At 47.7% G+C, this 27460-nt stretch overlaps 1 protein-coding gene across 1 annotated transcript; it reads left to right on the top strand.

The window, feature by feature from the left end:
- Positions 1–265: 265 nt before the first annotated feature.
- On the top strand, positions 266–12127 carry glrx5 (glutaredoxin 5 homolog (S. cerevisiae)). The gene is made up of 2 exons (XM_078406983.1): positions 266–631; positions 10477–12127. Exons 1-2 carry the CDS (start codon positions 295–297, stop codon positions 10650–10652), a joined length of 513 nt encoding a protein of 170 aa, XP_078263109.1. The 5' UTR covers positions 266–294; the 3' UTR covers positions 10653–12127.
- Positions 12128–27460: the final 15333 nt, after the last annotated feature.

Raw genomic sequence — 27460 nt, 5'->3', positions numbered from 1 at the left:
GCCAGTAACGGTGTAGACGCACGAAAGCTCGCGCTTTGACCGCGACTGGTTGCGGCGCCGTCGGCCGCGAGTCACCGCTGACGGTCCCTGTCACAACCTGAGGTAAAACCCGCCTGGAAAAGGGCGAGCTTTGCGTTCCAGTGAGTGAGCGATCGGCGTGGTGACAGACAGGGCTGCTGTCCAATAGCAGGGCGGGTTGGGAGATTGACGCGGGCATTGACCAGTGGGGTTCGGGGAGGAGGCGGGACCGTACGGGCGACGGCCAATGGGAGTGGCCGCGGGCGGGGGGCAGACATGTTCTCGCTGCTCCGCGTTGCGTTGCGCTCGGCGGCTGTGGCGCGGCGGCCGCCACTCGGCTCCAGGCCGGGCCCGCAACCGGCACCGCGCCGCTGGCTGACAGAGGACCCCGGCCCGGCGGCGGCGGCTGGGGGAGGTGGCGGTCCCGGGGACGAGGAGGTGCGTCGCCGCCTCGACGGGCTGGTGAGGAAGCACAAGGTGGTGGTGTTCATCAAGGGCACCCCGGCCCAGCCCATGTGTGGCTTCAGCAACGCCGTGGTGCAGATCCTGCGGATGCACGGCGTCCAACAGTACGGGGCCTACAACGTGCTGGAGGACCAGGAGATCCGGCAAGGTGGGTGAGGGGTTGGTGGAGGAAGGGCGGTTGTAGGGGTGATGTGGAGAGGGTCGAGAGTTGGAGGGAGAGGGGTTGGACGGGGGGTGGGGAGAGATGGTGAGGGGGGAGGAGGAGGAGGAGGTGATAGTGAAGGGGAGGGGGGAGATGGTGAGGGGGGAGGAGGAGGTGATAGTGAAGGGGAGGGGGGAGATTGTGAGGAGGGTTGTGGGGGAGATGGTGAGGAGGGTTGAGGGGGGGAGATGGTGAGGAGGGTTGAGGGGGGGGGAGATGGTGAGGAGGGTTGAGGGGGGGGGAGATGGTGAGGAGGGTTGAGGGGGAGATGGTGAGGAGGTTTGAGGGGGGGGGAGATGGTGAGGAGGGTTGAGGGGGAGATGGTGAGGAGGGTTGAGGGGGAGGAGGAGGGGGTGTTGATGATAAGGGGCAGATTCAGATACCCTTCAGATTCCTATTAAATCTTTTCCCCTTCACCTTGAACCTATGTCCTCTGGTCCTCGATTCCCCTACTCTGGACAAGAGACTCTGTGCATCTACCCGATCTATACCTCTCATGATTTTGTACACCTCTAGATCTCCCCTCATCCTCCTGCGCTCCATGGAATAGGGACCCAGCCGACTCAACCTCTCCCTATAGCTCACACCCTCTAGTCCTGGCAACATCCTCGTAAATCTTTTTTGAACCCTTTCAAGCTTGACAATAACTTTACTATAAGTTATACATGGATACAATCAGGTGAAACTCAAATACAATAGGTGGTATAAAGAGGAAGATACAGAGTGCAGAATATAGTTGGCAGTATTGTAGTTCACCAGTTCCATAGAGAAAGTCCAATATCCACAATGGCGTGGTGGTAAATCAGGCAGTAGAAACAAGGAGTGCAGGAGGGATCTGCAGATGCTGGTTTATACTGAAGTTAGACACGCAATGCTGGTAATACAGTGGGACAGGGAACATCGCTGAAGAAAAGGAATATGTGACATTTGAAGAAGTCTCAGTCTGAAGAGGGGTTCTAACCCGAAATGTTGCCAATTCCTTTTCTCCACAAAAGCTGCATGACCTGCTGAGTTACTCCAGCATTTTTGTGTAAACCAGCATTTTTGTAGAAAAAAGGAGCTGCAGATGCTGGTTTACACAAAAATATGTAAAGTGCGAGAATGACGCAGCGGGTCCGACAGTTCCTTCCTACACATCTCTGGAGAACATGGATAGGTGACTTTTTGGGAAGTTATCCTTCAGACTGATCTTAACAGTTCAGATGGTAGACCCAAAATGCTGGAGTAACTCAGCAGGACAAGCAGCATCTGAGGAGAGAAGGAATGGGTGACGTTTCGGGTCGAGAGTGTCAGGGGAGTGGGGGGGGACAGAGATAGAATGTAGTCGGAGACACTAAGACAGGTGGAAGAACTGGGAAGGGGAGTGGATGGAGAGAGAGGGAAAGCAAGGGCTATTTGAAGTTAATGGCCTTAACAGTTCAGAAGCCAGATAACAGGGGATGAAGCTGTTGCTGAGTCTGCAAGTGAGCGTTTTCAAGCTTCTGTGCCTTCTGCTGGATGGGAACGGAGAGGAGGAATAACCGGGGTGGGACAAGTCTTTGGTTATGTTGGCTGCTTTTCCAAGGCAGTGTGAAGTGTAGACGGAGTTAATGGTGGGGAGTCTGGTCTGTTTGTAAGAGTCACTGGACTCTGTATTTCCTTGATGGGAGGAGGAGATGGTCAGGGGATAAAGGAGGGCTGGGCACAAGTGAAGGTTTAGTTTAGTTTTTTATTGTCATGTAGTACAGTGAAAAGCTTTTGTTGCGTGCCATCCAGTCAAAGAAGACTACACATGAATACAATCAAGCCGCCCATCGTGCACAAATAAAAGATAAAGGGTACAACATTTAGTGCAAAGCTATAACATTGAAGTTTGTTAAAGTCTGACTAAAGTTCAGAGGTCTTCACTGATACAGAGACAATAAGTGCAGGAAGATGACACTCGGCCCTTCGAGCCAGCACTGCGATTCATTGTAATCATGGCTGATCATCCATAATCAGTACCCCGTTCCTGCCTTCTCCCCATATCCCTTGCTCCGCTAGCCCTAAGAGTTCTATCTAACTCTCTTTTGAATGCATCCAGTGAATTGGTCCCCACTGCCCCACGAATCTTATAGAATTTTTTGAGGATGTAACTAGTAGAGTAGATAAGGGAGAACTAGTTGATGTGTTATATCTGGACTTTCAGAAGGCCTTCGACAAGGTCCCACATAGGAGATTGGGGTACAAACTTAAAGCACACGGTATTGGGGGTTCAGTGTTGAGGTGGATAGAGAATTGGTTGGCGGACAGGAAGCAAAGAGTAGGAATAAACGGGTCCTTTTCGGAATGGCAGGCAGTGACTTGTGGGGTACCGCAAGGCTCAGTGCTGGGACCCCAGTTATTTACAATATATATTAATGATTTGGACGAGGGAATTGAATGCAACGTCTCAAGGTTTGCGGATGACACGAAGCTGGGTGGCAGTGTTAGCTGCGAGGAGGATGCTAGGAGGCTGCAGAGTGACTTGGATAGATGGGAGAGTGGGTAAATGCATGGCAGATGCAATATAATGTGGATAAATGTGAGGTTATCCACTTTGGCGGCAAGAACAGGGAAGCAGAGTATTACCTGAATGGTGGCCAATTAGGAAAAGGGGAGATGCAACGTGACCTGGGTGTCATGGTGCACCAGTCATTGAAAGTAGGCATGCAGGTGCAGCAGGCAGTGAAGAAAGCGAATGGTATGTTAGCATTCATAGCAAGAGGATTTGAGTATAGGAGCAGGGAGGTTCTGCTGCAGTTGTACAGGGTCTTGGTGAGACCGCACCTGGAGTATTGTGTACAGTTTTGGTCTCCTAATCTGAGGAAAGACATTCTAGCCTTAGAGGGAGTACAGAGAAGGTTCACAAGATTGATCCCTGGGATGTCAGGACTTTCATATGAAGAAAGACTGGATAGACTAGGCTTATACTCGCTGGAATTTAGAAGACTGAGGGGGGATCTTATTGAAACATATAAAAATTCTTAAGGGGTTGGAGAGGCTAGATGCGGGAAGATTGTTCCCGATGTTGGGGAAGTCCAGAACCAGGGGTCACAGCTTAAGGATAAGGGGGAAGTCTTTTAGGACCGAGATGAGAAAACATTTCTTCACACAGAGAGTGGTGAGTCTGTGGAATTCTCTGCCTCAGAAGGTAGTTGAGGCCAGTTCATTGGCTATATTTAAGAGGGAGTTAGATGTGGCCCTTGTGGCTAAAGGGATCAGGAGGTATGGAGAGAAGGCAGGTACAGGTTTCTGAGCTGGATGATCAGCCATGATCATATTCAATGGCGGTGCAGGCTCGAAGGGCCTACTCCTGCACCTATTTTCTATGTTTCTATGGCAGAGAATTCCACAAGTTCACAACTCCCTATGTAAAAAAGTTTTTCCTCGTCTCAGTTCTAAATGGCCTACTCCTTATTCTTAAACTGTGACCCCTGGTTCTGGACTCCCCCAACATCGGGGACATGTTTCCTGCATCTAGAGTGTCCAATCCCTTAATAATTTTATATGTTTCTATAAGATCCCCTCTCGTACTTCTAAATTCCAGTGAATACAAGCCCAGTCGACCCATTCTTTCATCATATGACAGTTCCGCCAACCCGGGAATTAACCTGGTGAACCGACGCTGCACTCCCTCAATAGCAACAATATCCTTCCTCAAATTAGGAGACCAAAACTGCACACAGTGCTCCAGGTGTGGTCTCACCAGGACCCTGTACAACTGCAGAAGGACCTCTGCTCCACTCCTCACATTATAAAGCTTTCTTCACTGCATGCTTTCTTTCAGTAATGTACAAGGACACCCAGGTCTTGTTGTATTTCCCCTTTTCCTAACCTGACACCATTCAGATAATAGACACAAAACACTAGAGTAACTCAGTGGGTCAGGCAGCATCTCTGGAGAGAAGGAAAGGGTGACTTTCCGGGTTGAGGTGTGTGTAACCAATGGAAGTAGTACAGGGGGAAATGAGTGGGGATAGGATGCAATGAGGGGGGGGGGGGTAAGGGGATTGGGACAGGGTGGAGGAGTTCAGCGACGGTGGGGGAGATGATGAGAGGAGGGCTCTCATAGAAACTTGTAATGAAAGGTCTGGATAGAGTGGATATGGAGAGGATGTTACCTCTAATTGGAGAGTCTAGGACCAGAGGCATAGCCTCAGAATAAAAGAGCGTGCCTTTCGAAAGATTAAGAGGAATTTCTTTAGCCAGCGGGTGGTGAACCTGTGGAATTCATTGTCACAGGTGGCTGTGGAAGCCGTCATTGGGTATTCTTAAAGTCTAGATTGACAGTACTTGATTAGTACGTGTGTCATGGGTTATGGGGAGAACACATGAGAATTAGGTTGAGAGGGAAAGATGGATCAGCCATGATTGAATGGCAGAGTAGATTAAAGGTTGAATGACCTAATTTTGCTCCTGTAACTCATGAACTTATGAGAGAGGGGCTATGGATGAGGAGAAGACTGGGAGGGTTGGGGTGGGGAGAGGACGGGGGTAAAGATGACAGGACAGAAACCTCTCCCAAATAGACAATTCCAATTGCTGATGTGTACAAGCCCAGCTGGATGCCCAGGCATGGACCCTCCTTGTCCATCAGAATCACCGCTGCTAATTGGTGAATGTCAAACTCCCACTGATAATGACCAAACATTCTCTGCTGTTATTGCTGAATAAAGTGTAAATATTGGTCCCAAGATGTTAGCATTAACTCCCACACTTTTCTTTGAAGTAATGTGGTAAGATTTTAAAGACCAGTTTAACGTCTGACAGCGTGGCACCCTGAGTACCCCCAAATTGTTGTGTTGTAGTCTGGGATGAGACTGGGATCTGGGTCCCTTCACCTGGCTGCTGAATGTCTGCCCAGCCTTGGACAATGGAGTAATACTCTGTGAGACAGCAGGAACAGTGTGTAAGTCAGTGGTTGAGTTGTTGATTTGCAGAGCTGGGTTAATGGGTGAACCGTGTATTATCTTATTCAATGAGTAGACATCATCTCTGCCGTGAGAGCGAGCCTACTGTAGCCTCAGCTGCCCAATATCAGATCCTTGAGGGCGAGCCAGCTATACTTTCTACCTGTTTCAGAAGCCAGTGGAGTTTTATAAAAGGAACAAAATACCCCAGTGGAAGAATAGTATTATTGTTGGCAGTGGTCATTTAATGAATAACTAACCATTCCTTTGAACATATCTCTTTGTGTGTTTAAGAACTAACGCATTGATGGAATAAAACCCAAAGTGCTGGAGTTCACATTGTTGGGTGGTAAACTGCTGAGTCACTAAATGTCTGCTGACTGGCGATAGTTTGCCGGCTCCTATTTCAAGAGTCAAGAGTATTTAGTTGTTTTTGCTCTGAAACAGAACAATGAAATTCTTTCTTGAAGCAGCATAATAGTTCTGTAAAGATACCACTCAATAGATAATATTATATACAAACAAAAAAGTTCAATAAGTAAAATACCCAATCTTAGTACAAAACAAAAGCCCAAAGTGCCTCATGCAACTAAGAGTTGCCTCTCGTTTAAAGAAGCTATTCTGTTGCCACTGGACTGAGCCTGGTGCTTCTGGCACCGAGCTTCCGATTTAGTTCAGTTCAGAGATACAGCATGGAAACAGGCCCTTTGGCCCACAGAGTCCAGGCAAACCATTGATCACCCGTTCACACTAGTTCAATGTTCTCCCACTTTCTCATCAACTCCCTACACACAAGGGGCAATATACGGAGGCCAATTAACCTAACAAACTCGTACGTCTTATTACAGTATTACAGTATAGCAAAGGGGATTACAGAGGCATGAGGCAGGAGCTGGCCAAAATTGACTGGAAGGAGGCCCTAGCAGGGAAGACGGTAGAACAGCAATGGCAGGTATTCCTGGGAATAATGCAGAGGTTGCAGGATCAATTTATCCCAAAGAGGCGGAAAGACTCTAAGGGGAGTAAGAGACACCCGTGGCTGACAAGGGAAGTCAAGGACAGCATAAAAATTAAGGAGAGGAAGTATAACATAGCAAAGAAGAGTGGGAAGACAGAGGATTGGGACTCTTTTAAAGAGCAACAAAAGTTAACTAAAAAGGCAATACGGGGAGAAAAGATGAGGTACGAGGGTAAACTAGCCAATAATATAAAGGAGGATAGCAAAAGTTTTTTTAGGTACGTGAAGAGGAAAAAATAGTCAAGGCAAATGTGGGTCCCTTGAAGACAGAAGCAGGGGAATTTATTATGGGGAACAAAGAAATGGCAGACGAGTTAAACCGTTACTTTGGATCTGTCTTCACTGAGGAAGATACACACAATCTCCCAAATGTTCTAGGGGCCGGAGAACCTAGGGTGATGGAGGAACTGAAGGAAATCCACATTAGGCAGGAAATGGTTTTGGGTAGACTGATGGGACTGAAGGCTGATAAATCCTCAGGGCCTGATGGTCTGCATCCCAGGGTACTTAAGGAGGTGGCTCTAGAAATAGTGGAAGCATTGGAAATCATTTTTCAATGTTCTATAGATTCAGGATCAGTTCCTGTGGATTGGAGGATAGCAAATGTTATCCCACTTTTTAAGAAAGGAGGGAGAGAGAAAACGGGTAATTATAGACCAGTTAGTCTGACATCAGTGGTGGGGAAGATGCTGGAGTCAATTATAAAAGACGAAATTGCTGAGCATTTGGATAGCAGTAACAGGATCGTTCCGAGTCAGCATGGATTTATGAAGGGGAAATCATGCTTGACAAATCTACTGGAATTTTTTGAGGATGTAACTAGGAAAATTGACAGAAGAGAGTCAGTGGATGTGGTGTACCTCGACTTTCAGAAAGCCTTCGACAAGGTCCCACATAGGAGATTAGTGGGCAAAATTAGAGCACATGGTATTGGGGGTAGGGTACTGACATGGATAGAAAATTGGTTGACAGACAGAAAGCAAAGAGTGGAGATAAATGGGTCCCTTTCGGAATGGCAGGCAGTGACCAGTGGGGTACCGCAAGGTTCGGTGCTGGGACCCCAGCTATTTACGATATACATTAATGACTTAGATGAAGGGATTAAAAGTACCATTAGCAAATTTGCAGATGATACTAAGCTGGGGGGTAGTGTGAATTGTGAGGAAGATGCAATAAGTCTGCAGGGTGACTTGGACAGGTTGTGTGAGTGGGCGGATACATGGCAGATGCAGTTTAATGTAGATAAGTGTGAGGTTATTCACTTTGGAAGTAAGAATAGAAAGGCAGATTATTATCTGAATGGTGTCAAGTTAGGAAGAGGGGATGTTCAACGAGATCTGAGTGTCCTAGTGCATCAGTCACTGAAAGGAAGCATGCAGGTACAGCAGGCAGTGAAGAAAGCCAATGGAATGTTGGCCTTCATAACAAGAGGAGTTGAGTATAGGAGCAAAGAGGTCCTTCTACAGTTGTACTTGTCCCTGGTGAGACCGCACCTGGAGTTCTGTGTGCAGTTTTGGTCTCCAAATTTGAGGAAGGATATTCTTGCTATTGAGGGCGTGCAGCGTAGGTTTACTAGGTTAATTCCCGGAATGGCGGGACTGTCGTATGTTGATAGGCTGGAGCAATTAGGCTTGTATACACTGGAATTTAGAAGGATGAGGGGGGATCTTATTGAAACATATAAGATAATTAGGGGAATGGACACATTAGAGGCAGGAAACATGTTCCCAATGTTGGGGGAGTCCAGAACAAGGGGCCACAGTTTAAGAAGAAGGGGTAGGCCATTTAGAACGGAGATGAGGAAGAACTTTTTCAGTCAGAGAGTGGTGAAGGTGTGGAATTCTCTGCCTCAGAAGGCAGTGGAGGCCAGTTTGTTGGATGTTTTCAAGAGAGAGCTGGATAGAGCTCTTAAGGATAGCGGAGTGAGGGGGTATGGGGAGAAGGCAGGAACGGGGTACTGATTGAGAGTGATCAGCCATGATCGCATTGAATGGCGGTGCTGGCTCGAAGGCCTGAATGGCCTACTCCTACACCTATTGTCTATTGTCTTTGGGGTGTGGGAGAAAACCGGAGGAAACCCACGCGATTACAGGGAGAACATACAAACTCCACACAGACAACACCCAAGATCAGAATTGAATCCGGGTCTCTGGCGCTGTGAGGCAGTGGTGCTACCAACTGAGCCACTGACTGGGCTGCCTTTCAGTTTGGTTGTGGGAAGTATTGGTTGGTGACTGTCCTGAGCCAGACAATCGCTCAGTTCATTTTTAGATTTGTTACTTTGTAAGGTTTGAAATTTAATGAGCCTGTACTTTGAGAAGGGCGGCTCTTCCACAAAAGTCAATGCAGGAAACCTGAAATAAGAAGCCATTATCATTTAGCGTTGGTGAGAATGTTTGGGCACTATCCAGAGAGATAGTTACTCTGTCAAGGCAGTGAAGTGAAATCCCGTCGCCAACACATCCCTTCCCTCCCTCAGACCCTGGCTCACGATCACACCCCAGCATTTGCTCTGTCCTCACCTTCAGTACTTGTTTCTCTGTGTCCTGTCTCAGGTGAGAGACTATTCCTGTTCACTGCTCGTGATGCCTAACCTGAGTTTCTCTAGCACACTCTTCAATCCTTTTGTCTAAAATTACAGCTGGTAACAGCCTTATGTGGTGTATACAAATTAATAGCAACACATCTAAAAACAATTCCGAGGGAGGGAAGGATGATGTGGGTGAGTTTTGGAATAGAGTAAAGGGCTGGATGAGAAAGTGAAGCATAAAGTATCTGAGCAAACTGCTGGGATTGATGGAAATTTCTTTAGTCAGAGGGTGGTGAATCTGTGGAATTCATTCCCACAGAAGGCAGCGGAGGCCATGTCAGTGGATATTTTTAAGGCAGAGATAGATAGATTCTTGATTAGTACAGGTGTCAGAGGTTATAGGGAGAAGGCAGGAGAATGGGGTTAGGAGGGAGCGAGATCAGCCATGACTGAATGGTGGAATCGTCTTGATGGGCCAAATGGCCTAATTTGACTCTTATCTTTTATCACCTTATGATCAGCTACAGAAATGGGGGGTTGAAATAGCAGATGGAGTTTAATCTGAGCAAGTGAGAAGTGTAGCACTTCTAATGTGTGAATATAAGGGGAAGTTAACGGCAAACCTTTAACAGCATTGATGTTCAGTGGGATCTTGGGGTGCGTCTAAAGCTCTCTGAAAGTGGCAACAGAAGTAGTTTGAGTGGTAAAGAAGGCGTTCGGTGCACTTGCCTTCATCAGTCGGAGCATTGAGTACAAGCGTCAGGAACTCGTGTTGCAGCTTTATAAAACTGGTTGGGCTGCTTTTGGTGTATTGCGTGCAGTTCTAGACACCCTATTACGGGAAGGATTGTCGAGGCTTTGGAGCGGGTGCAGAAAAGGTTTACTAGATGCTACCTGGATGAGAGGGTATCTGCCATAAGCAGATATTGGACAAATGAGTTGTTTTCTCTTAAGTGTTGGAAGTTGAGGGACCGGATGGAAATATCTAAAATTGTTTGAATCCGATTGGGAAGATGGAACCTTTTTCCAAGGGTGGAAAGATCAAAGATTAGGAGGCAACATTTAAAGGTGAGGTGCAGGGTCATTTTTTTCCGCTGAGAATGGTGGGTGTCTGGAACGTGCTGCCAGGAGTGGTGGAGGCAGATACGATAGTAGCGTTTAAGAGGCTTTCAGATAGGCACATGGATTTGCAAGGAATGGAGGGATATGGGTCATGTGCAGGCAGGCTTGGTCTTAGCATCTTATTTGGATGGACATTGTGGGTCGAAGGGCCTGTTCCTGTGCTCTACTGTTCTACGTTCTTCATTCAGTCTGGCACTTTCCTTTGAAACAGGTATTAAAAATTACTCCAAGTGGCCCACCATCCCTCAGATCTACTTTGACGGTGAATTTGTGGGCGGATGTGACATCCTGCTACAGATGCACCAGAACGGGGACCTAGTGGAAGAGCTGAAGAAAATGGGCATTCGCTCTGCACTCGTGGACACAGAGAAGGAGGACTCCAAGTAGAGCTGCCAGCGCCTCTCGTCACCAGGACCCCTGTCCTCACTTATGTCATGTGGTTGGCGTGTTGGTTTTATTTTAGGTATTTTTATGTTATTGGACCTTGGCTAAGGTGGGAATTCCGTGGACAGCCTGATGTTGATCTGACAATGGCACTGGAAGCTTCAGCCTGTTGGACGATATGAAACAGGTTAAACAGATGCACAATTGTGGTTTTCATTGCCCTGGATTGAAAGGAATCAATAAAATATTCTCTGCTTTTGCTTTTAAAAATGTATTTCTCGGGTGCTTAAAGCAAACAGATAGTGTGGCTACTGAGGACGTCATAGAGTGTAGGAAAAAAACTGCAGATGCTGGTTTAAATCAATGGTAGACACGAAATGCTAGAGCAACTCAGCGGGTCAGGCAGCATCTCTGGAGGGAAGGAATGGGTGACGTTTCGGGTCGAGACTCTTCAGACTTTAATCTGAAGAAGGGTCTTGTCCTGAATTGTCACCCATTCCTTCTCTCCAGAGATGCTGCCCGACCCACTGAGTTGCTCTAGCATTTTGTGTCTACCTTCAAGGATGTCATAGAGTTGCATAGAAACAGGCCCTTTGTCCCAACTCCTTTGTGCTAACCCAAATGCCTTCCTGAGGTAGTTCCTTCTGCTTGCATTTGGCCCATATCCCTCTAAACCTTTCCTATCCATGTACCTGCCCAAACGTCTTTTAAATGTTATTGTACCTACCTCCACTACCTTCTCTGGCAGCTTTTTCCATAAACACACCACTCCATGTGCAAAAAGTTGTACCTCAGGTTCCTATGAAATCTTTCCCTTCTCACCATAAACCGTTGCCTTCTAGTTTTAGACTCACCTGCACTAGGAAAAGGACTGGCCATGCAGCTAAGGTCTTGGATGGGCTGGGATTTGTTAAATGTGTTTCAGAAGGTGCTGCCTGACTCGCTGAGTTATTTTAGCAGTTCCTCATTTAACCTCAGCCACATATCATTGCTCTTGTCTCAAATCTTTTTACTATAAGTTCAATATATAGTTTCCTAATTGCCAGCTGTGGCAGCACCATAACATTAGGTTTCATCAGTGTATTATTGTCCAGTGTACCGAGGTACAGTGTAGAGCTTTGTTTTATATGCTATCCAATCAAATCAGATAATACTAAACATCAATACAATCAAGCCAAATTCAATAGGTAGAGCAAAGGGGAAGATACAGAGCAAAATATAGTTCTCAGCATTATAGTGCATCAGTTCCACAGACAAAGTTCATTGTCCGCAACAGGGTAAAGGTGAATCGGACAGTACCCTAGCTTATGGAAGGACCATTCAGAAGCCTGATAACAGAGGGGGAGAAGTTGTTCGTGAGTCTGGTGGTACGTGCTTTCAAGCTTCTACCTGATTGGAGTGGAGGGAAGGAGGAATCACTGGGATGGGAATGGTTCTCGTTATTTGTTCCACTATAAACACTTGCCATTTAAACAATACTCTGTTTTTCTGTTTATTTTCTGCCAAAGTAGCTAATCTCTTATTTTCTGCATTATGTATTATATTATTTAACATTATTTTTCTACATTCTAGCAGCGATGTTCTCGTTCATTCAGTTAACCATGAGTCAAGAGTATTTAATTGTCATGTATAACAGCAACAGAACAATTACATTTTCTTACTGCAGTTTAATAGGCCTATTGATGTAATAAAATAAAGAAAAATATACAATAAACAACAAATAATACTGAAGTAATGAATAATGAGAATACCTGATGGCCATAATCATGCAAAAACTGCAGTCTGTTGTGCAACCCATAGCAGTCCATGGAAGACAGCTTCTGAGGTGGTGGTTCGTGTTGTGCAGTGTTTTCAGGAGCTTGATGGTTGCTGGGAAGAAGCAATGCTTGAACGTGATTTTCAGGCTCTTGTACCATCTAACCGATGGTAGCAGTGAGATGAGAGCGTGGCCAAGGTGGTAAGGTCTTTAATATTGGCCACCTGTTTGAGGCAGCACCTTGTGATTCCTTTGGTGGTGGGGAGGTCAGTACCCGTGGTGGGCTGGGCAGTGTCCACCACTCTCTAATCTCCTTCGTTCCTGGGCATTGAGATGCTGAAGCTAATCATTCTTGCCTGAAGTCAACCTGAAAACTCACTGTCATAGGTTGCTTAATGGTCATGTGCACCAATGGTGCTTTTATTGTCATACGTGCAAACTCATAGGGACATTCTTTGCCTTACATCATACAGTCCGGTAAAGTGTTGCCACACCTAAGCACAATCTCCGATCAGCAAAGTGTACAGAAATAGTCCACTGAGCCCGCATGCGAGAGATGCCAGGTTTTGGTCTACATGCAAAGGGCAATTTACAGAGGGCCAATTAAACTACAAACCTGCACATCTTTGAGAAAAGTCACCCGGAGGAAACTGACGCAGAACGTTCAAATTCCACATGGATGGCATCCGGGGTCAGGATCGAACCCGGGCCTCGAACACTCGGGCAACAGATGAGTTTTAAAATTATTATCAAAAAAAACTTTAGAAATAAATATATACAAAACAGGGGATTCCATGCCAGTGGGCCACATGAGTGGCAAGTGTGGGGGGTAATTTTGTGTAATTGGTGTATTGAATATATGTATTGAATATTTATATATCCTCTGAGAATGTGGGACAAAGTTGAGGCAAAAGGATTAAGTAGTTGCAAATTGTGAAGCTAGCGAAGGAATGTAGATGGTAAGGAGTGGGAGGGGAAGGGGAGGAATAGGTGCAAGTCCATATGGGGGAAGGCGATGGCTTTGATAATGATTACCTAAAATTGTAGAATTCAATTTTCATACCATTGGTTTGTAAGCTATTTGTGTGGGGGCGGGGGGGTGGGTGTAGAAAGTACATGAGAGGCGAGGGGGGGGGGCAAAGCATAGCGAGTGATAGATGGATACAAGCGAGGGCTTGGCAGAGGGAGGAGATTGAGAACCTTGTGAAACTGGTTCCAAGGCAACCTCTCCCTCGATGTCATTGCTCATCTCAAATCATAGAGTCCCACAGCACAGAAAGAGGCCCTTCGGCCCATCGCTTCCGTGCCGCCCGTTACCAAACACAGTCTAATTTTAATCCCATTTTCCCGCATTTGGACCGTAGCCCTGAATGTTGTAGCATTTCAAGTGCCCATCCAAATGCCTCTTAAACGTTGTGAGTGTTCCCGCCTCCACCACCACCCCAGGCAGTGAGTTCCAGACTCCAACCACCCTCTGGGTGAAAAAGTTCTTTCTCACATCCCCCCGAAACCTCCCTCCCCATACCCTGTATCTATGTCCCCTCGTTGTTGAACCTTCCACCAGTGGAAGAAGTTTCCCGCCATCTACCTTATCTATGCCCCTCATGATCTTGTACACCTCGATCATGTCCCCTCTCAGCCTTCTCTGCTCCAGGGAAAACAACCCCAGTCTGCTCAGTCTCTCCTCATAGCCGAGGCCCTTCATCCCTGGCAGCATCCTGGTGAATCTCCTCTGCACCCTCTCCAAAGCTATTACATCCTTTCTATAATGTGGTGACCAGAACTGTACACAATACTCCAGCTGTGGCCTCACCAGTGTTCTGTATAATTCCATCATTACCCCCCTACTTTTATATTCGATGCCCCGGCTAATGAAGGCCAGTAACCCATATGCCTTTTTGACCACCCTGTCCACCTGTCCTGCTGCCTTCAAGGACTTGTGTACCTGTACTCCAAGGTCCCTCTGTACCCCTGTCTTCCCTAGGGTCCTTCCATTCATGGTGTACTCCCTCTCCAAGTTATTTCTGCCAAAGTGCATTACCTCGCACTTTTCAGGATTAAATTCCATCTGCCACTGCTCCGCCCATCTGACCATCTCATCTATATCTTCCTGCAGCTTGCAGATCCCTTCCTCGCTATTCACCACCCCCCCTACCTTTGTGTCATCTGCAAACTTGCTGATCATGCCCTGTACGTTAACATCCAGATCATTTATGTAGATTACAAACAGTAAGGGACCCAACACCGATCCCTGCGGCACCCCACTGGACACCGGCCTCCAGTCACAGAAGCACCCTTCTACCATCACCCTCTGCCTTCTGTCACTAAGCCAGTTTTTTATCCATTTTGCCAAGATGCACTGGATCCCATGGGCTCTTACCTTCTTGACTAGTCTCCTGTGTGGGACCTTATCAAAAGCCTTACTGAAATCCATGTATACCACATCCACTGCACTACCCCCATCTACCTCCTTGGTCACCCCTTCAAAAAATTCAATCAAGTTAGTCAGACACGACCTTCCCTTAACAAAGCCATGTTGACTATCCTTAATTAACCCTCTATCCTCCAAGTGAAGACTGATTCTGTCCCTCAGAATCTTTTCTAGCAGCTTCCCCACCACCGATGTCAGACTCACCGGCCTGTAGTTCCCAGGTTTATCCCTACTGACCTTTTTAAATAATGGCACCACATTAGCTATCCTCCAGTCCTCCGGTACATCCCCTGTTGCAAGAGAGGCTCTGAAAATTTGTGCCAGAGCCCCCGCAATCTCCTCCCTTGCCTCTCAGCATCCTGGGATACATCTCGTCAGGGCCCGGAGACTTATCCACTTTTAAGCCTGCCAGAGCCTCCAGCACCGCCTCCCTGTCAATAGCAATATGCTCAAGAACATCACAACCCTCCTGCTCCATTTCTAAGTCCGCATCGCCCTCCTCCCTCGTAAAAACAGATGCAAAAAAATCATTTAAATCATCTCCAACATCTTCTGGCTCCACACACAGCTTTCCACTATGGTCCCTGATGGGCCCCACTCTTTCCCTCGTTATCCTCTTACCCTTGATATACTTATAGAACACTTTGGGATTTTCTTTTATTTTGCCCGCTAGTGCTATCTCATGGCCCCTTTTTGTTCTCCTAATTTATTTTTTAAGAACCGCCCTACACCTTCTGTATTCCTCTAATGATGTCTGTGCCTTAAGTTCTTTATGCCTTCCAAAAGCCCCCCTTTTTTTTCAAATCAATCCTACTATATCGTTCGACATCCAAGGTTCTTTGGACTTGTTTGTCCCACCCTTAAACTTTAGGGGAACATGCTTCCTCTGTACTTTTTCAATTATTCCTTTGAATGACTCCCACTGTTCTGATGCGGTCCTCCCCCGAGAAGCTGATCCCAGTCCACCAGGGCCAACTTCTGCCTTATCAGATTAAAATCGGCCTTGCCCCAATTTAGAAATTTTCCTCTTTCCTCTGGTCCCTCTTTATCCTTTTCCATTACCACCTTAAATATCACTGAATTGTGATCACTGTCACCAAAATGCTCTGCTACTGACACTTCAGCCACCTGTCCGGCCTCATTTCCCAAGATTAAGTCCAATACCGCCCCCTCCCTTGTTGGACTTTCAACATATTGGCTCAAAAAGCCCTCCTGGATGACCCTTAGGAACTCTGCACCCTCTGGGCCCTTGACACTTTGGCTATCCCAATCAATATTCGGGAAGTTGAAATCCCCTACTATTACTACCCTGTTTTCACACCCCCCCGAGATTTGCCTACAAATATGTTCTTCTATTTCCCTCTGACTGTTTGGGGGTCTGTAGTATACACCCAGTAAGGTGCATGCCCCTTTTCTATTTCTCAATTCCACCCAAATAGCCTCATTTGAGGAACCCGCTAATATGTCATCCCTTCTTACAGCAGAAATAGATTCTTTGATTAATACTGCAACACCCCCTCCCCTTTTTCCCTGCTCTCTGTCTCTCCTGAAGATTCTATATCCTGGAATATTGAGCTGCCAGTCCTGCCCTTCCTTCAACCATGTTTCCGTAATGGCAACAATGTCGTACTCCCATGTGTTCAGTAACACCTTCAATTCATCCCCCTTGCTTCCAATACTCCTTGCATTAAAATAAATGCTGTTCAGACTTGCCCTACCCCATTGTGCTGGGGCATTCTTGTTCTGCCTCCCAATCTGACCAGTTATTTCCTCTATATTTTCTTTCTCCTCACCCCCTATACTAGCTCCATGCTGTATCCCAACCTTCTGCCAAATTAGTTTAAACCCTCCCCAACAGTGCTAGCAAACCTCCCCGCCAGGATATTGGTCCCCCTCTGGTTAAGGTGGAGACCGTCCGGCCTATACAGTTCCCACCTTTCCCAGAAACAGGCCCAATTATCCAGAAAAACGAATCCCTCCCCCCTGCTCCAACTCCTGAGCCACACATTAAACTGCTCTATCCTCCTATTTCTATACTCACTAGCTCGTGGCACAGGGAGTAATCCAGAGATTACAACCTTAGATGTCCTACACTTCAATCCTCTACCTAGCCCTTTTTTTAACTCTCTTCCTAGCCCCCAAATTCTCCTTTCAGGACCTCTTCCCTTATCCTACCTATATTGTTGGTACCTATATGTACCACGATCTCTGGCTCCTCTCCCTCCCCTTTCAGGATATCCTGGACACGCTCAGACACATCCCGGACACCGGCACCAGGGAGGCAAACCACCATCCGGGTCTCCCGACTGCGTCCACAGAATCGCCTATCTGACCCCCTCACTATAGAGTCCCCTATTACTATTGCTCTCCTCTTCCTTTCCCTACCCTTCTGAGCAACAGGGCCGGACTCCGTGCCAGAGGCCCGAGCGCCGTTGCTGCCCCCAGGTAGGCTATACTCCCCAACAACACCTAAACAGGAATATTTATTACCAAGGAGTACATCCACTGGGGTACTCTCTCGTCCCTTCCTCTGCTCCTTGCCCCCCCTAACCGTGACCCATTTGTCTACCTCCCGTGGTCTTGGAGTGACCACCTCTTTATAACTCCTCTCTATAACCTCCTCACTCTCCCTAACCAGACGGAGGTCATCAATCTGCCGCTCCAGGTTCCTAATACGGTCCCTTAGGAGCCCCATCTCATCGCACCTGGTGCAGATGTGGATGTCTGGAAGACTATCAGACTCCCAGATTCCCCACATCCGACACCCAGAACAATAAACTGCCCTGGCAGTCATACTCCCCAAACAAAGCCCCGTGCTCGGTTACTAAACCTACCGCCCGGCCGCTACTCCAACCGCTCCAACCGCCCACCCAAAAGAACTGAGTGATCTCCTGGGAGAGGTGAAAAATCCTTATAGTAAAAATCCTTTTACTATAAGTTCAATATATAATTTCCTCATTGCCAGGATGGCGGGACTGTCATATGAGGAAAGATTGGGAAGACTGGGCTTGTATTCACTGTTTAGAAGGATGAGAGGGGGTCTTATAGAGAAGTATAAAATTATAAAAGGACTGGACAAGCTGGATGCGGGAAAAATGTTCCCAATGTTGGGGGAGTCCAGAACCAGGGGCCACAGTCCAAGAATAAAGGGGAGGTCATTTAAAACCGAGATGAGAAAAAACTTTTTCACACAGAGTTGTGAATTTGTGCAATTCTCTGCCACAGAGGGCAGTGGTGGCCAATTCACTGGATGAATTTAAAAGAGAGTTAGATAGAGCTCTTGGGGCTAGTGGAATCAAGGGATATGGGGAGAAGGCAGGCACAGGTTACTGATTGCGGATGATCAGCCATGATCACAATGAATGGCGGTGCTGTCCCGAAGGGCCAAAAGGCCTCCTGCCCCCAATTTCTATGTTTCTATGATGTCAGCCAGACAAGAGATTGTGATTGACTTCAAGAAGCAAAGCAGTACATCCACCCCGATATATATTGATGGCACGAAAGTAGAGATCGTCAAAAACATTCAAGTTCTTAGGAACACGTATCACCAACAATTTGTCCTGGGTAAGCCACATTGAAGCTATGGCCAAGAACACACACCAACGCCTCTACTTCTTTAGAAGGCTTAGGATGTTCGCCATGTCCCTAACAACCCTTGCCAACTTATACAGATGTGCCGTATAAAGCATTATATCAGATGGCATCGCAGCATGGTTTAGGAACGGCTCCATCGAAGGCTGCAAGAATTTGTAGATTTGTGGATGTAGCCCACCCTACATGTAAACCAACCTCTCTTCCATTGACTCCATCTGCCATATCTGCCGGTTGTAAACTACCCGAGCGGAACATGTGGTGCTGTTCCTCCAGTTTGTGTGTGGCCTCACTGGCAACAGAGGAGACCCAGGGCAGAAAGGTCAGGAGTGTTATTGTAGAGTGTTTGAGGCCAGGGCATTAGGAAGTACTGAGCTGCTCACTGATAGGGGTTGACATCTGAAAGGCACTATTTTTTGGTTGCTGTAAGGTTCATGAGGATGTGGCCAGGACTGGTGTTACAAGGATAAGGTGGTGACACCACATGGAACTGCAGATGATGGAATCTTCAACAAAAACCGAACTGCCGGAAGAACTCAGCGGGTCAGGCAGCATCTGTGAAGGGAATGAGCAGAGAATGGTTGGGATCCAAAACGTCGTCTGTCCATTTCCTGCAGAGATACTAACCCGCTGAGTTCTTTCAGAGAGTTATGGACTTGGACCCCACGATCTCTCTGTACATCAATGCTGTTAAGAATCTTTCCATTAGCTGTGGATCTCCTTGTATTCAACCTCCCAAAGGGTAACATCTTACACCTGCTTGGTTTCAACTCCATCTGCCATATCTCCGCCCATTTCTGCAGCTGATCTATCTACTGAATATCCTGCTGTATAGTTTGACAGCCTTCCTCGCAGTCTGCGACCCCAGTAATTTTGGTGTCATCTGCTAACCAAGCCATCCACAATGCAGCGGTGCGTCTATGACCTTTGTCAGAGCAGCACTCTTTCAATAATCCAGCATCAGCCAGCCTGGAGACCTGCAAACATGTGTCAGGGAATATCGAGAGTGCATTGCAAAAGCAGCAGATTACTCCTGAAGGCCACACTCCAACTCTGACAGCAAACTTAGTAAATAGATGTGTCAAAGGATCAGATGGAGATTTTTCAGAGAGGTCGGACAAAGGTTGGATTGTTTTCTCTGGAACACCAGAGGCTGAGGGGTTAGGTTGATTATTGTCACGTGTACCGAGGTAGAGTGAAATGCTTTGTTTTGCATGCTATCCAAACAGATCAAATAACACTATACATAGATACAATCAGTTCAAACTCAAGTACAATAGAGCAGAATATAGTTCTCAGCATTGTAGCGCATCAGTTCCACAGACAAAGTCCAATGTCCGCAATGGGGTAGAGGTGAATCAGACAGTACCCTAGCTTATGGAAGGGCCGTTCAGAAGCCTGATAACAGAGGGGGAGAAGCTGTTCCTGAGTCTGGTGGTGCGTGCTTTCAAGCTTCTGTACCTTCTGCCGGACGGGAGTGGGGAGAAGAAGGAATGACCGGGGTGGGACATGTTTGATTATGTTGGCTACTTGTCTGAGGCAGTCGGTGGGGACCTCAGAGAAGAATATGAAATTATATGATAAATAGATAGGGCAGCACATCGCAAGCAGCCTGACGTGGGGGAGAGGTGGGGTGACGTGGGGGAGAGGTGGGGTGAAACAAATGGTGGCAAATGATAAGTGGGTACAGATTAGGGTTTTTTGATAGGCAGATGATTGGACAAAGGCCAGAGATGAAAAGATTAAAAAACTGAGATAAGGAGAGAATAGGCTTGAATTGTGAAGCCAGAGGAAGGAATTTAGATGGAAGGGGCCGGGGTACCATCAGTTCAAGTTTCTGCCTGAAACCTGTTGACTTCCCAGCGGAGCGAGCTGTCCGTGGAGGAATGTTGCTGACTGGGCCCGCTGCAGACTGCAGGAGTACGTGCTGAGCAACGCACTGAAGCTCAGTGCAGCCAACGCCAAGGATCTGTGGGGGAGGACCACAGTCTAGGGTCCTTCGGCTGCTCAGTCTAGTGGGGACATCCCTCAATCAATGGCTGAGGACCCATAAATCTGTCTGTCGACGGGACGATGGTGGAGAGAGTCAAAAGCTTCAAATTCCTGGATGTGCATATTTCTGAAGATCTTTCCTGGACCCAGTACACTGATGCAATTATAAAGGAAGCACATCTACGCCTCTACTTCCTGAGAAGATTGCAGAGATTCGGTATGTCAGAGAGGATTCTCTTGAACTTCGACAGGTGTACAGTAGAGAGCATATTGACTGGTTGCATCATGGCCTGGTTCAGCAACTCGAACGCCCAAGGGCGGAGAAGACTGCAAAAAACTGTGAACACTGCCCAGTCCATCACGGATTCTGACCTCCCCACCAATGAAGGGATTAACTGGAGTCACTGCCTCAAAAAGGCAGCCGGCATCATCAGAGATCCACACCACCTGGGCCACCCACTCATTTCACCCCTGCCATCGGGAAGAAGGTACAGGAGCCTGGAAACTGTAACGTTCAGGTTCAGGAACAACTTCTTCCCTGCAGCCATTAATCACTACAACCTCAAATAAGCTCGGAACTACATAGAGTATTATTGTCAATATTTCACTATTATTGTTTGTTTGTTTTTTATGTGTACGAATGCGTGTGTGTGTGTGTGTGTATGTAAATATGCACACTGAACTTTATTTCCCTCGTTTATTATATTGTTTCACAGTGTACTATGTTTACTTATTCTGTTATGCTGCAGCAAGTAAGAATTTAATTGTCCTATCTGGATTATATAACAATAAAACACTCTTGAATCGTGACAAGGGAAGGGATGTTACCCTGAGGGCATAGAAACATAGAAAATAGGTACAGGAGGAGGCCATTTGTCCCTTCGAGCCAGCACCGACATTCATTGTGATCATGGCTGATCATCCACAATCAGTAACCCGTGCCTGCCTTCTCCCAATATCCCTTGATTCCGCTAGCCCCTAGAGCTCTATCTAACTCTCTTTTAAATTCATCCAGTGAATTGGCCTCCACTGCCCTCTGTGGCAGAGAAGTCCACAAATTCACAACTCTCTGGGTGAGAAAGTTTTTTTCTCACCTCAGTTTTAAATGCCCACTCCTTTGTTCTATTGTATTGTTGTGTGTAAGGAAAAGAGAGATGCCAACACTACTGGGTATAAGTCTATAGAGATGCCAACACTACTGGGTATAAGTCTAGCAACGTGGAATGTACAGACACTGGCAATGGATGAAGAGTCATGCACCATTTAGAAATAGACAATAGACAATAGACAATAGGTGCAGGAGTAGGCCATTCAGCCCTTCGAGCCAGCACCGCCATTCAATGCGATCATGGCTGATCACTATCAATCAGTACCCCGTTCCTGCTTTCTCCCCATACCCCCTCACTCCGCTATCCTTAAGAGCTCTATCCAGCTCTCTCTTGAAAGCATCCAACGAACTGGCCTCCACTGCCTTCTGAGGCAGAGAATTCCACACCTTCACCACCCTCTGACTGAAAAAGTTCTTCCTCATCTCCGTTCTAAATGGCCTACCCCTTATTCTCAAACTGTGGCCCCTTGTTCTGGACTCCCCCAACATTGGGAACATGTTACCTGCCTCTAATGTGTCCAATCCCCTAATTATCTTATATGTTTCAATAAGATCCCCCCTCATCCTTCTAAATGTCAAAGACTAGAGGGCACAACTTTAAGGGGGCAAAGTTTAAAGATGTGCGTAACAAGGGTGGTGTGGGCCTGGAACGTGCTGCCAGGGGTGGTGGTGGAGGCAGATACGATAGTGGTGTCTAAGAGGTTTTTAGATAGGCACACGGATATGCAGGAAATGAAGGGATATGGATCACATGCAGGCAGAGAATAGTTTAACTTAGAAACATAGAAATATGGAAAAATAGGTGCAGGAGGAGGCCATTTGGCCCTTTGACAATAGACAATAGGTACAGGAGGAGGCCATTCGGCCCTTCGAGCCAGCACTACCATTCAATGTGATCATGGCTGATCATTCTCAATCAGTACCCCGTTCCTGCCTTCTCCCCATTCCCCCTGACTCCGCTATCCTTAAGAGCTCTATTGAATGCATTCAGAGAATTGGCCTCCACTGCCTTCTGAGGCAGAGAATTCCACAGATTTACAACTCTCTGAGTGAAAAAGTTTTCCTCATCTCAGTTCTAAATGGCCTACCCCTTATTCTTAAACTGTGGTCCCTGGTTCTGGACTCCCCCGACATTGGGAACATGTTTCCTGCCTCTAACGTGTTCAACCCCTTAAAAATCTTATTTGTTTCAATAAGATCCCCTCTCATCCTCCTTCGAGCCAGCACCACATTCAATATGATCATGGCTGATCATCTAAAATTAGTACACTGTTCCTGCTTTTTCCCCCACATCCCTTGATTCCTTTAGCTCTGAGAGCTAAATCCAAAGTTCAGCATTGACTTTGTGGGCCGAAGGGCCTGTTCCTGTGCTTTATGTTCTTTTTGAAGTCTGGCATCTTTGCAACAGGTATTACAATGTCTTAACTGTGGGCCAAAGGGGCTGTTCCTGCATTGAAGGGTCTTGACCCGAAACGTCACCTATCCATGTTCTCCAGAGATGCTGCCTGACCCGCTGAGTTACTCCAGCACTCTGTGAAACGTCACCTATCCAGTTGAGTATAGGAGCAAAGAGGTCCTTCTGCAGTTATACAGGGCCCTAGTGAGACCGCACCTGGAGTACTGTGTGCAGTTGTACAGGGCCCTAGTGAGACCGCACCTGGAGTACTGTGTGCAGTTTTGGTCTCCAAATTTGAGGAAGGATATTCTTGCTATTGAGGGTGTGCAGCGTAGGTTTACTAGGTTAATTCCCGGAATGGCGGGACTATCATATGTTGAAAGACTGGAGCGACTAGGTTTGTATACACTGGAATTTAGAAGGATGAGAGGAGATCTTATCGAAACATATAAGATTATTAAGGGGTTGGACACGTTAGAGGCAGGAAACATGTTCCCAATGTTGGGGGAGTCCAGAACAAGGGTCCACAGTTTAAGAATAAGGGGTAGGCCATTTAGAACTGAGATGAGGAAATACTTTTTCAGTCAGAGAGTTGTGAATCTGTGGAATTCTCTGCCTCAGAAGGCAGTGGAGGCCAATTCTCTGAATGCATTCAAGAGAGAGCTAGATAGAGCTCTTAAGGATAGTGGAGTCAGGGGGTATGGGGAGAAGGCAGGAACAGGCGGTGCGTACAGGCTCGAAGGGCCGAATGGCCTCCTCCTGCACCTGTTGTCTATTCTCCACAGATGCTGCCTGACCCGCTGAGTTACTCCAGCACTCTGGGTCTTCTTCTGTAAACCAACACTTGCAGTTCCGTGTCTCGACATTCTCTCTGCGTTCTGTAATCCATATTTTTGTTTTTGAATATATTTTAAATGACAAATAAAGATAATTTGTGAAATGGGCTTTTGGCAAAGACTGGGAAGGGTGCGGGGAGATGTGTGGGGGCGGGAGGGGAGAGAGAGAGAGAGGGAGGAGAGGTTCTTTCTGTGGGATGTTTGTGTTGGTCCTGAGATGGGAATGAAAGCGCGGGGCGCTGTGAGAGTTTGTTTAGCGGAGGTTTATGTAAATAGTGTTGTGGGCTGGGACCGGGCACAGACACAGAGAGAGAGGGAGGGAGGGAGGGAGGTGGGACTCATCTGTCTCTGCTCGCCTCTACACGTATCCACAGACCCCGGGGCCGGGATGGCCGCGACCGCTGGACACCAAGGTAGGACAGAGAGAGGGCTGTCCGGTCCCCGAGGCCGATCGGCCCACCCCGCCGCTCCCTGCCCCTCATTCCGACAACGCACTCACTCACTCACTCGCCCGACCGACCGCCCGACCGTGCGTTCACACACAGCCAGACTACATCTGAAACACACACACACACAGACACACACACACACACACACACACACACACACACACACACACACACACACACACACACACACACACACACACACACAGACACACACACACACAGACACACACACACACACACACACACACACACACAGACACACACACACACACACACACACACACACACAGACACACACACACACACACACACACACACACAGACACACACACACACACACACACACACACACACACACACACACACACACACACACACACACACACACACACACACACACAGACAGACAGAGTGCTGGAGGAACTCAGCGGGTCAGGCAGCATCTGTGGAGAACTTGGATGGGTGACGTTTCGGGTCGAGATCCTTCTTCAAAAACGGGTCCCCTTCTTCAAAAGCCCCCCCCCCCCCCCCCCCCAGAGGGGTCCCGACACGAAACATCACCTGTCCATCGCCTCCACAGATGCTGCCTGACCCGCTGAGTTACTCCAGCACTCTGTGAAACTCACTTATCCATGAGTCTAGTTTAAGAGTCTTAGATCCTAGATCCGACTCTAACAGGTTTGTGTATGAAGGAACTGCAGACGCTGGTTTACACCGAGACAAGACACAAAATGCTGGAGTAACTCAGCGCTAACAATGTCGCCAGGTTGAGGAGGGGGTGGGGGTGGGTGGGGGTGGGGGTGGGGGTGGGGGTGGGTGGGGGGGGGGGTGGGGGTGGGTGGGGGGGGGGGGGGAGAGATGGTTTAGAGTGAGGGTTGGAGTTCTTTACACAGCCATAAATGTCCAGCAGCGAAACAAATCATCGCGTTTCCACCCAGAGAGTTGTGAATGTGTGTAATTCTCTGCCCACAGAGGGCAGTGGAGGACGATTCACTGGATGGATTTAAGAGAGAGTTAGATTTAGCTCTTGGGGCTAAAGGGATCAAGGGATATGGGGAGAAAGCAGGATCGGGGCACTGATAGTGGATGATCAGCCATGATCATATTGATTGCGGTGCTGGCTTGAGGGGCCGAACGGCCTCCTCCTGCACCTATGTTTCTATGGAACAGTTTGTCCACAGATGCTGCCTGACCTGCTGGGATTCTCCAGCACTTTGTGTTTTGCCAGTTAATTGTAACAGACTGGTGCACGGCGAGGGGGGGGGGGGGGAGGGGAGGGGGAGGGTTTGGGTTAGTAATCCTAACCCTAATGTCTGAAGAAGGGTCTCAACCCGAAACGTCACCCATTCCTTCTCTCCAGAGATGCTGCCTGTCCCGCTGAATTACTCCAACATTCTGTGTCTATTTAGTTTAAATAGACACAGAATTAATTAATCTCTTCCACTCCCCTCACCTTCCTTTTCCTCCTCCCTCTCTCTCTCCGCCCTCTCTCACTTCCTTCTCTCCCTACTCTATATCTCTCTCCTCTCTCTCTCTCTCTCCTCTCTCTCTCTCTCTCTCTCTCTCTCTCTCTCTCTCTCTCTCTCTCTCTCTCTCTATCTCCCCCTCTCTCTCTCTCTCTCTCTATCTCCCCCTCTCTCTCTCTCTCTCTCTATCTCCCCCCTCCTCTCTCTCTCTCTCTCTCTCTCTCTCCCCCCTTCTCTCTCTCTCTCCCCCTTCTCTCTCTCTCTCCCCTTCTCTCTCTCTCTCCCCCCCTTCTCTCTCTCTCTCTCTCTCCCCCTTCTCTCTCTCTCTCCCCCTTCTCTCTCTCTCTCTCTCTCTCTCTCTCTCTCTCTCTCTCTCTTCTCTCTCTCTCTCTCTCCCCCTTCTCTCTCTCTCTCTCCCCCTTTTCTCTCTCTCTCCCCCCTTCTCTCTCTCTCTCCCCCCTTCTCTCTCTCTCTCTCTCTCTCTCTCTCTCTCTCTCTCTCTCTCTCTCTCTCTCTCCCCCCTTCTCTCTCTCTCTCTCCCCCTTCTCTCTCTCTCTCTCCCCCCTTCTCTCTCTCTCTCTCTCTCTCTCTCTCTCTCTCTCTCTCTCCCACCAGTTTAAATTCCATTTGGAATATTTTGGCGGGCCAAGGGGGGGGGGGGGGGGGGGGGGGGGTTGGGGGGAGCTGGCGCACAGTGTTGTTTTAGTTAGGTGTGGCTCACTGACTCTGATCAAGGCTGGATAAAGCTCACCCCACCTTTGCCTGTCTCCTCGCTCCCTGCTGCAGGCAGTTCTCCAGCAGTGACGGGCCACACCTCTCATTACTCAGTGACAGGCTATGGGGGAGAGCCAAGGTGTGTTCATGGTGTGTGTGGGTAAGTGGGAGGGAGGGAGGGAGGGAGGGGCATGGCCTCTAATTACCTGCTTCACTTGACTATTTCCTCAGCACTTTCTTAAACTGGTTCTGCATATTGTATTTTATAAAGCAACCTGAAAGAATCATAGAGGCAACTACGTTAGCAACATTCACAAACATTTGAACAGGAAAATGTGTAGGAAAGGTTTGGAGGGACATTTACTTAGTCTAGTTTAGTATGTGGCCATGTGTACCGAGGTACAGTGAAAAGCTCTTGTTGCGTGCTAACCAGTCAGCGGAAGGTGTACATGATTACGAATCAAGACATTCACAGCGGACAGATACATGATAAGGGAATGACGTTTAGTGCTCGATAAAGCCAGCAAAGTCTGATCAAAGATAGTCCGAGAGTCACCATTGGTAGATTGTAGTTCATGGGCCAAATGTGGGCAGGTAGAACAAGTGTAGGTGGGGCACCTTGGTCAACAAGGGTAAACTGGACCGAAAGGCATGTTTCCTTGCTGTGTGACTCTATGACTATAGAGGTGAACAGCACAGAAACAGGCCCCTTCAGCCCATCTTGTACATGCTGCCCAGGATGGCCCATCTAAGGCAGTGACATTCTGAGCTAGTCACATTTGCCTGCATTTTGCCCTTGGCCTTCTAAAGCCGTCCTATACAAAGGACATCTGTTGACATGTCCATTGAAAGTTGTAATTGTATCTGGTTTTACAGCTTTCTCTGGTAGCTTGTTCCAGATGCGGTTAGCTCTAGAATTTAAGGTGAAGGGAAAAAGATTTAATAGGAATCTGAGGGGTAACTTTTTCACCCACAGGGTGGTGGGCGAATGGAACAAGCTGGCAGAGGAGGCAGTTGAGGCAGGGACTATCGTAACGTTTAAGAAACAGTTAGATAGGTATATGGATAGGAC

Source organism: Rhinoraja longicauda, chromosome 10, assembly GCF_053455715.1.
Source record: "Rhinoraja longicauda isolate Sanriku21f chromosome 10, sRhiLon1.1, whole genome shotgun sequence".
NCBI lineage: Eukaryota > Metazoa > Chordata > Chondrichthyes > Rajiformes > Arhynchobatidae > Rhinoraja > Rhinoraja longicauda.
This window is presented reverse-complemented; position numbering and strand designations above follow the sequence as displayed.